Below are 10,021 nucleotides of genomic sequence, written 5' to 3' on the forward strand. Positions count from 1 at the left end.
CGATCAAATTCTCGAGAGAATTTTTTATTTCGACGCATTTAATTTTCCCATCTCGTTAGGGAATTAAAGTCAGAGTTAATCACGAAGAAAATTAATATTTACCATTGAGATAATTCTCATCACCCTCGGATGGTGCCACATCCATATTTACAAAGATAACACCGCATTAATAATAATATTCAATAAAATTACCGCTCTATTAAGTTTCACAGCCAAAATAGTGTTTGAGTAACTGTAGTTGCAAATCTCCGTTCCCTTCCTGAAATGACAAACTTTAAGTTTCCTCGGGGATGAGTAATTAACAACCGCCATAAGACTGCTGCTGAAGAGTCTCTCGACGATGAAGATGTCTTCGGAATCTGCACATCAATTTTTCACGTCAAAAACCAAAATCTTGAGCTCCCCAAATGAATGTATTTTTGCAATAAAAAATCAAGAGCCAATAACTCACCATTTTCAAATATTTTCTCCAAATAGTCAACCGAATTGAGTGAAAATAGCTTGTAACCGGACTTTGATCCAACGGCCAACGATCTGAAACCCCCAAAAAATCAAAATATAACAGAAAAAAAATAACTCAGTTACATTGACCCCGACCTTTGTCCATTTTTGGATAAATCCCACGCATTATCTGAACAGTACTCCCATTCTCTGTTTAAATGGCAGTAGAATATATTCGTGAGATCAAATATTACGAGAAAGATATCACAAATCCGATAAACGATTTTATTAATAATAAAATAAAACTATTTTAACAATGAAGGATTTAAATAGAATGAATCGAATTGATTATTGCTCTTAATTACTGATTTATTTGGAAAACTATTGATTTTACGAAAAAATGTTAAAAGACCGTTTTTCTCGGAAATATAATCGTCGACTAAAAAGTCCTTCAACATTTTCCCCGTAAATCGATATTTTTCGAGATGAATCGATATCTCATAGAGACTGTTTTATCTCCCTTCACTTCTTCGCCATTTAAACTATTCTTCAAATGAGAGTGACGTACAAGGTCAAAGACCTAGTGGATATTCAACTCCCTATTCTTTTGTCCTCCCTGAAGTTCACCCCCCGAAACCCCCCAAAAGATTCAGTAAACTCTGACATAAGGGAGACACGACAAAGATGGTCCGCCGTCTTCAACCATCAATAACATAAAATCAGTATTAATAAATCAAACGATTTTTTTTTCATTCCAAAGGTTAAAAATGGTTTTTCAAAATGAAAAAAAGATGATCAAATTTCACTCTGCCAATTTCGAGTTATTCCCCATTGAGGACGATAAAAAATGAAAAACACGACTCAATGGACCCCCAGAACTCCACTTTACCCTTAAAAAAAAATTATTATTATTAATTGGAGGACAGAAACGATCGGCGACACAGATTGGAGGGATTGGACAAGGACTCATGAGGCAATCGCACTACATAAGATCCAAAGAGACGCGTAAAAACATAAACGCAATCACTCATAATCTCCTCAACCCATAGAAAAAAAAAACCGAATAAAAAGGTCATTAGAAAGTCCACAACAGATCCCCTCTCCATTCCCCCGATACCTAATTAATCCCTGAAAACCAAGTGATCATCAAAATAACGAGGACAAATAGGTAGGAAATAGGTAGAATGACGCACAATACGAAAACATAAGCAAACCTAGAGCAACAAAGAGAGAAATATATATTGTATACCAGTTGCGCGAGATGCGACGCGCATTGCAAGTGAGGGTGACGCCAACATCATTTTCCACTCAGATAATTAAAAAATATATATAAAACCCCAACGAATCCCCAATTAAAACATCCCCAACAGTCCGTCAACACCAAAAACCGCGACATTATCCAATGAACTCCGAAGTCATCAATGGGTTCGTCCACAAAAAAAAGAGACACAACGAAAAACACCCAGAAATGGAGTAAAACAAATAAAACGAATAAAACGAATAAAACGAATTAATTAAAAAAATGGAAAGTAATGGCTTTAATTGATCAGGGGGATTAAGGAGTTAAGGTACAAAGGAAGAATAATGGATAACGAAAATGGGTTAAATAGAAGGGAATGAACTTCGCAGTGATTCGTGCAATCCTTGACAACAAAGACAATGACATCGAGAGCTTCTGACCCCCAAATGTTTGACGTTGTGGCTTTTTCCGTGAAATTAAGGAGTGGAATTGGTTGTTATTGTAATGAGAATGTACATACGTGCAGTCCTGATTGAAGTTTACGAAATAAGCACCACTCTGAGGTTCAGTTGTTCGATTTGCGAGGTTCATGAGTCCAGATATACTGTATTTAAGTCCTTGCGTCAATACATCCACGTTGCGCGCTAGATTTTGCATATAATTTGTTCACTCTTGAGTTTTTTTTGGATTTTTATCATGGGACTTGGGCTGGGATTGTGTGGTTTATATGGGCTTCTGAAAAATAATATTTTGCAATGGTTTTGTCAGTGGGGGGAGGTGAGTATATGGTCACTATTCCACGGAACTGACGGCACTGCCAGACTATCCTATTATTCCATTTCCATATTGAACTGAACAGCTGACAAACCGTTTGCAATGAATTTGAGGAACGCAGGGGAATTGGGGATTGGATTTTCTGGTGCAGAATTTCACGTCCCGGTCGTTCCGTTTCCATAGTGATTTTATTTGAAAGGGGGGATGACGGTCGCGGGGTTGCCGATTTTACCGAAGGGGTCGGGGGGAATTTTGAAGGCTTTTGGAAATAGTGGAATGGAATTTAATTTTCGTTTTTATTTTTCATTTTCATCATTCCTTCATTCGATTTTTTTATTATCTCCTGTTTTTTCGGTTGATTTAATTTGTGAATTTTTCTTCAGCATTAGATCAATATTGATTTTGAGATTTTATCATACATTTTATGGAGTCTCAACACGAGAGGTGAATTAACTCGAAAGTACATGAGCTCGTGCACATGTAATTGCAGGTGAAAACGTCAATTATCGTAACAAATTCCTAATGACTTCTCACGTATCAATTTCTCTACGAATCTGCGCTCGAAATTTTGAATAATTTCTATTTTTTAATGAATATCTTTTCCCAGTTATTTACGACATTTTTCTTCCACAACAAAGCAGATTCAATATGGAGAGATAAATTCATCGGTTATGGAATATACAAATAAAACTCGTCACTCCGTTGTAATCGCAGAGTCGTGCGTGTTAACTAAAATAACAGTAAATAAAGAATTTTATGACTGCTATTGAAAATTATCAATGACTGATTAGCACACTTACATATTTCTCAACTGTATTTTCACATATTTTATATTAAGCCTGACGTATCCCCTCAGGAATTCCACCAGATTTGACGTTAAAATTATTTTAAAAGTTCCTGTTTACTTAAATTTGTAACAAATGAAACAAATTGAGTTTACGGAATTAACGGATTTTTCCTGAGACGATTCCTTTCCATAGATTCATATAAAATTTTCAGGAGAAAATTCAGAATATTCCAGACTTATTAATTAATTATTTTCTGTACCTCATTCGCTCAATTTCATATTTACACCTGAAAATAAATGACAAACAATTGCCATTTTGAATGGGAACGTTCCTGAATTCTTCTTGCAATTTTATTTTTCGTAACAGTTAAATAATAATGACCTCTCGTTTTGAAATGATCGAATGGCAAATGGCAACAGCGCCAGATCCGTTCCTCTGATTGGCCCCGACGAGTTCCTGCCTACCAGCTGTTCACCTCGCAACATCTCTCATTTTTATTTATATTTTTCCCTCTTTCCTTCACCCACCGATGATGATAATAACACCGAGATTGACGCAATATGCGTGATATGTAATAATATGTGGATCACGGAGGAAAGGTTGTCACTGGATCTGCTCTACCAACTGCCGATTACGCCTCAAGTGTCAGCTGATTCTCCAATTCCCCAGTGATGACTAAAAAACGATGAACAATAACGATAAACAATTGCTGCATCAAGTGGTTCTTGAATAATGCTAAATTGCCACGTGAACGATCCATCACTTCAACAATTTCTGTTAAATTCAGAATTATTCTGATTGATTTATTTTACTGATACGAGAAATGGAGACTGAAAAAAACAGTGATAATAATTCCGTTCCTGATGGTTTTGCAAAAGGAAATAAAGATTCCAATAAAGAGGACCTTGAGGAGCGGTACAATAAGCTGAAAGGATTTGCTGTGAAGCTGAAGAAAAAAGTGAATGATCTGTCGGAGGAATTGAAAGCGTCAGAAGTCGAAAAGCTTAAAGCTCTTGCTGAGAAAGATGAGATACAGAGGAAAATCTCGCAGATATCGGATAATGCCAAGAAGTTGCAGACTATTCAGCTGGAATATGATCGGCTCCAAGACGCCCTGGAGGAGCAGAGGACCGATAACAAGAAGATAACGAAAAATCTGGAGACCTTGGTCCTGGAGAATACAACCTTGAAGCAATCTCATTACGATCAGAAGGAGATCGTCGCACAGACCAATTCAGATCTGGATAATCGCACGAGGGAGTTGGCCGAGCTGAAGACGATCTTCAAGAAAAATCAGAGCTCAATTAAGAAATTGGAGGATGAGAAGAGGGCGGAGGTGATGATCAGGGAGCAGAGGGAGAGCGATTACGAGGACATTAAGAATCAATTAGAGTCGGAAATTCAGGCTCATAAGACAACGAAGGGATTGTTGGAAACAGCGAAGCAAGAACGAGCTAGTAATAATGTTCTGTCCTTGGAGGTGGATAATTACGAGGTGAGCGTAAACGAAATAATTTGACAAAAATGAATTTCAAATGAAAATTCTGAATAAAGAAATTGCTGTTCACAGAAAAGCATCGAGGACCTGAAATCGAAATTAATTGACGAGTCAGAAAGATCGAAGACCCTGGAATTTACAATAGACGAACAACGCCAGCTTCTGGTTACTCTGGAAGATCAACTCTCAGAATTGAGATCCTCGTGTTTCTCTAAAACGAATCAAATGACAACCCTGAGCGATAAAAACGAAAGTTTGAAGTCAGAATTGTGCGATTTGAGGCAAGAAATTGTCCAGATGACGAAAGAGAAAGAGAGTCTCCTGGAGGCAATGGAGATCGTGAAGCTGAGCTCTGATAAATTATCAAAGGAATCAGCAGTCTTCACAGCAGAGAAGAGCCGACTTGTCTCAGAGATGGAAATTCAGGGTAAAAATCACGTGCAAGAGGTGGAGATTCTCAGGTGCGAAATTACGAGATTAAATGAGAACCTCGAGTACTCGAAGAGTGACATCGAGGCCTTGAGGGGTGAGTTCGAGGGATATAAGAGACGTGCACAGAGTGTTCTGAGAAATAAACAGAGTCAGAGCAAAGAGTCTGGATTGAATGGTCGGAGTATCAGCGAGATCGAAGGAGAATTGAATCACCTGAGGAGTCAATTGTCTCAGTTGCAGGAGAAATTGGAGGTGAGGGGTGGCGAGATCAAGTCACTGAGCACTGATTTGAGTTTGGTGAGGGAAGAGAGGGACTCGGTGAGAGACAGCGCTAGGGAATTGGGGAAAAAACTTTCAGGACTCAGCCAGGATCACTCCACCCTGAGGGAACAGTACAGAATGCAACTGGCTGTTGTCGATAGGATTAAAGAGGAATTCGAGGACAAAGAGGAGGGGTTGAAGAGACATTACGAGACACAAATCTCCACTCTGGAGGATAGACATCATCTGGAGGTGGAGAAACTCCGTTCTGACCTCATGAAGTTATCCAGAATAGAGAGAAACTCAGAATTCAGAAGTGATCCTGAGAATTCATCTAGGAATGATATGTACCTGTTGGAGAGAGAGGATGGCGAGGGCTCTGAGAGTGTAGAGTCGTATACAATCGGTGGCTCGTCCACCGAGAAGCAGAGGAGACCTTCTCTGATGCCTCTGGAGGAGCTTCTCAATTCGTCCGATGATATTCCCAGATCCAGTGGTCCTGCACTCCCTTTGAAAGTCGATCGCCAGGAGTTAGAACTATCAGAGAGACGAGTCAAACATCTCACAGCATTACTTGCAGATGCTGAGAGGGATGTAGCTAAACTCAATCAGATGAATCAGATGCTCAAGGAAGATATCCGGAGGCAACAGAGAAGCGTCGAGAGGGAGCATCATGCCAACAATTTTGAATATCTCAAGAATGTCATCATGAAATTTGTCACTTTGAAAAATGGGGATGAGAAGAGTCGACTTATTCCAGTGCTCAATACAATTCTGAAGTTGAGTCCTGAGGAGAGTCAGCAGCTTGATCAAGTGGCAGGGGTTGCAGGACGGGGTTGGCTTCCATCTCTTCCGATTCCTGGATGGAGTCACGAGTAATTCCTTTGTTGTGTCGAAGGAAAATGAGACAGGGCCCTTACCGCAGAGTATTTTCAAACCCCGATGCAATAATGATGAATATTTTTAATTGAGAAAATGCTTGTTTACTTGCATAATTATAGAGAATAAATCAAAAGTTTTATAATTTTTTCTGGAATATTTATTTATTCAAATGGGTTATTATTGTAATCGGTCAGTGAATTTGAGCTGGGGGAAGAAACGCATGAAAAACTCTCGTAAAAGTGAAAAAATCAGTCATTTATTTCCTTACACTTCTGACAAAAAACCATGAGAAAACTTTATAAAAAATAATACAAGTCGGTGTCTGCATAAATACTTGCAATGAACGTTTCAACATAATAGAAACATCAATATCGATTTCAATCGAGTACCTAGAACGAAAAATAAAAAATAGTAATTGCACTATTCTACTTTCGTGACAAGCACTTTTATCTAAACATGATGACTTATCCGGAATATTGTGGAGCTGCGTCTTCTACGAATGGCAATATACTCGGCACTAACAATAATGTCAGTAAATTTCGTATCTCATAAAATATGAATCTAAAGCAGTCACAAATTTTACATGGAAGAATATCAATTCAATATTTTCTTCTAATGAATACATGACCCTAAATATTTTCACACACATCGAGGAAGTCCTATTGGTCCGTAAAATCATACCATTATAACTCCTAAAATACGGGGAAATTATCCCCAAGATCCTGCATATTTGTGCGTTGCAATGATACTCCGATAAGATAAATAAAACTTACTGTAATATATCACCTCTTTTGAACTTACGAGTAATGAGGGCTGAAATGACAATCACTTCATCATTTCAGAAGACTATTTGATTGCTCATGGCGAGTACAAATATCTGAAGTTTAATGCAAAATTTTCATCAGCTGGTAATTAACAGAATGAAGATTTACACTCCGCCATTGTCAAGATACTGAAAAGAGAGAAAATAAGTGAATGAATAAATTTAATTTATTCGGTGGCCGTTTTTCTGGCAAATGCAGTGAGCGACAGCATCTCATTGGGTTCACTGGACGATCTAGCAAATTCAATTTCCTCACTGAGTCCCTGATCGGTGGGTTCAACAGGCCATTTTTTATGCGACGGTGCATAAAGACAGAGTAAAGCCAGAATATAAATATTCCACATGCCATAAACACCAGTAAAAAATGCAGAAGTCGTCTCTATCTCCAGTTCCTCGTCCCATTTCCACTGTCCCTCTGCTACTTGTCCCAGGATAAATCCAACGACAGTCAGAGATGCACACAACAATGTTGCAATCATGAGAAATTTAAATCGATAGATTACACCTTCATAATGGAGACGTCTCGCCGAGCTCATGCTGGGAAGAGCACATCGTTTCACGTTGATGTTCCTGAAGACCTTGAGAATCATATAGGCGAGAAATAATAGGTACAGTCCAGCGGATATTCCAGCGAGAATGATGAAGGATAATGCAAGCTTGGCGCCGATATTTGTCACCCAAATGGAGAAAAATGGATTTCTCAACTGTACGCCACGCTCACACATGTCAAACACGAAGAGAGACAGGCACCCAACGACGACAGCACTTAAGTGTCGCCAGTAGCATTTAAGTCCATTCTTTTGATCGCCATCCTGAATCATGAGATGTTCACCAGCAAAGACAAGCCAGAATGAGAGTAGAACAGCATAAAAAACTCCCTGTCTGATATCACTGAGTAAAAGCATGAATGGCATGTCGTAGGAGAGAGTCAAGTACTCGAGGGGTAGATTTAAGAAGGTGAGAGCAGAGCCCAGCGCCAGGAGCATGTACTCCAGGAGAGCTGGTGGTCGTGACATTGAATTTACTCGTCTCCAGTACCATGTCATGAAACAAATGACGATTGGAAAGAAGATTGTCTTGAGACTGACCCAGACTTTGGTAAAGCCACCGTTCTGATTGATAACTGTCAAGGACAAATCCGTTATATGTCCCAGGCCCTCGTTCACTGCTTTTTCCATGGGCAAACGAATATTGAGGAGATAGTAGTCGTGGTAGAGTGAGCCCAACTCGAACAGTGGAATCATTCCACAGTTGTAGTTGTAGTGTTCAATTTCGTCGGCGATTGAGCACTCAAGGTATCTCTCGATTCTTGAGATTGCGTACAGCTTCCAGGCGTCGTCAGGGTCTCCTTTGTTCCTGTATGCCAATCGTGCATCCAACACCATCGGAATCTTTGAGGCTAAATGAATTTCATCGTGATAAATGCTCTCCACTTGCAGAACTCCAATTAAATTCTGCTGCCATCTCGAGTAGTCCAGGATCATGTTGTTTCTCGGTAGAGGCATCTTCATGAAATAAAACATTACCAATGTGTATGATAAGAATTGTATATCGTATTGAATTGGATTCCTTATTTATGACAGTTTATCTCACTTGAAACGTGTAGACAACTTGAAAGGCCTTGTACTGACTGTCAACATCGAACTGATGCATATCCTCAGGTTTGCAAGCGCCAATTCCTCGTGAATAATACCATTTCGACGTATCCGGACTCGATCCATTGACTCTAGAATCTTTGCAAGGTGTCCCCAGGATATTCTGATTGGTCGCTGGTTTTGGAGCTGAAAAAATATTAATGTACCGGACATTCGAGCAATAAAAAAATTCTTACTCACCAACGAGTCCCCCAATTAGAAAACACGTTATTTGGGCGATTATGAGGAGCACAACGAGCACCGAGAGTTTTTTACCGCTTAAATTTTCAATTATTGTTCCACTCATCTCGACGAATAATCACTTGGCAGGAACAATCACAATTGCAATAACGATCGATTGATGTTAAACAATGGAACACAAGGTGCGGGAAATTTAGATAATTGAAAATCTCCTCTAGGATTTTCTCATCGAGACGAGCATGACTATCAATTAGCGAATTGTTGAGAGGTAAACCCAGTGGATTCGTGAGTTTACGGTGTTATAGTGACTTCTTCGTGAGCATTAGCATCACTGTTCGGCAATTCGGAGTTCTGGGAAGCAAGCAGCGACAATTGAAATTTTACAGACTATATACGAAGAAATCGTCAGAGGGTACGTAGAGTGTAGAGTCGAGAGAACTTGAAGAGTCTGTCAAGGGTTGATGTCACTGGCAATCTCCCACTCTCAAGGATTGTTACTTGAATCTATTCTCCCCTTCGTTCACAACTCATGGTACTTGACAAGTACAATTTCGTCGAGAGAGCACTATATGCTTGTGTCAGTGACTTGTAATCTTAGAATCTGCAACTGTCAAGCTGTCAAGAGTCTTGAGCCTTTCGGGGACTTCAATCGACAAACCACTCTAATCCCTACCTCTATTTTCGATTCTGTGTTTTTTTTATTCAACCAAGGGAAATTAACCCTTAACAAAGGCCAGGAAGAAAAAAATCGACTCAAATCAAGTCAAATACGCGTACCCCGCCGTCATGAATATTCACATGAGAACGCATCCTTCGGCTCACCCAAAGAGGATTGACTAAAGTAGACGCTCAATTTTGGGGGTTTAAGTGACCCCAGCGGCATCGTAGTACTGCACCCCAAGAGAGGGAGGGCGCAACATGCAATGCTGGGGTGTTCGACTAAAATTTAGCCGACTGTAGAACGAGCGGAAGGGGGAAGCCACATCTTGTGGAATTTTAATGGAAAAAATTATTCAATGTATTGAATATATACCACTAATGAATTTA

General features: G+C 39.4%; 3 protein-coding genes across 4 annotated transcripts in view; 1 reads left to right on the forward strand and 2 right to left on the reverse strand.

Annotated features, from left to right (window-relative positions):
• The window catches only part of Atg18a (Autophagy-related 18a), a gene marked incomplete in the record, with an annotated part of 8,935 nt that extends 6,384 nt beyond the window's left edge, over nucleotides 1-2,551 (reverse strand). Inside the window, 3 exon segments of the mRNA XM_011301603.1 lie at nucleotides 193-359; nucleotides 452-534; nucleotides 2,202-2,551. Coding sequence (XP_011299905.1) covers nucleotides 193-359; nucleotides 452-534; nucleotides 2,202-2,338 — 387 coding nt within the window.
• A 1,177-nt stretch (nucleotides 2,552-3,728) lies between these two features.
• GCC185 (GRIP and coiled-coil domain containing 185 kDa) lies at nucleotides 3,729-6,458 on the forward strand. The gene is made up of 2 exons (XM_011301604.1): nucleotides 3,729-4,738; nucleotides 4,814-6,458. The coding sequence occupies exons 1-2, from the start codon at nucleotides 4,067-4,069 to the stop codon at nucleotides 6,311-6,313; spliced, it is 2,172 nt and encodes a 723-aa protein (XP_011299906.1). The 5' UTR covers nucleotides 3,729-4,066; the 3' UTR covers nucleotides 6,314-6,458.
• A 112-nt stretch (nucleotides 6,459-6,570) lies between these two features.
• wls (Wnt ligand secretion mediator) lies at nucleotides 6,571-9,770 on the reverse strand. 2 transcript variants are annotated; one of them, XM_011301606.1, is made up of 4 exons: nucleotides 9,648-9,770; nucleotides 8,975-9,575; nucleotides 8,733-8,920; nucleotides 6,571-8,644 (listed from the first exon to the last, which is right to left on the reverse strand). In XM_011301606.1, the coding sequence occupies exons 2-4, from the start codon at nucleotides 9,078-9,080 to the stop codon at nucleotides 7,307-7,309; spliced, it is 1,632 nt and encodes a 543-aa protein (XP_011299908.1). In that variant the 5' UTR covers nucleotides 9,081-9,575; nucleotides 9,648-9,770; the 3' UTR covers nucleotides 6,571-7,306. The 2 variants fall into 2 exon arrangements, with proteins under 2 accessions (XP_011299908.1, XP_011299907.1); XM_011301605.1 differs by having other exon boundaries at nucleotides 8,975-9,770.
• Nucleotides 9,771-10,021: the final 251 nt, after the last annotated feature.

Source organism: Fopius arisanus, unplaced genomic scaffold (genome assembly GCF_000806365.1).
Source record: "Fopius arisanus strain USDA-PBARC FA_bdor unplaced genomic scaffold, ASM80636v1 scaffold00024, whole genome shotgun sequence".
NCBI lineage: Eukaryota > Metazoa > Arthropoda > Insecta > Hymenoptera > Braconidae > Fopius > Fopius arisanus.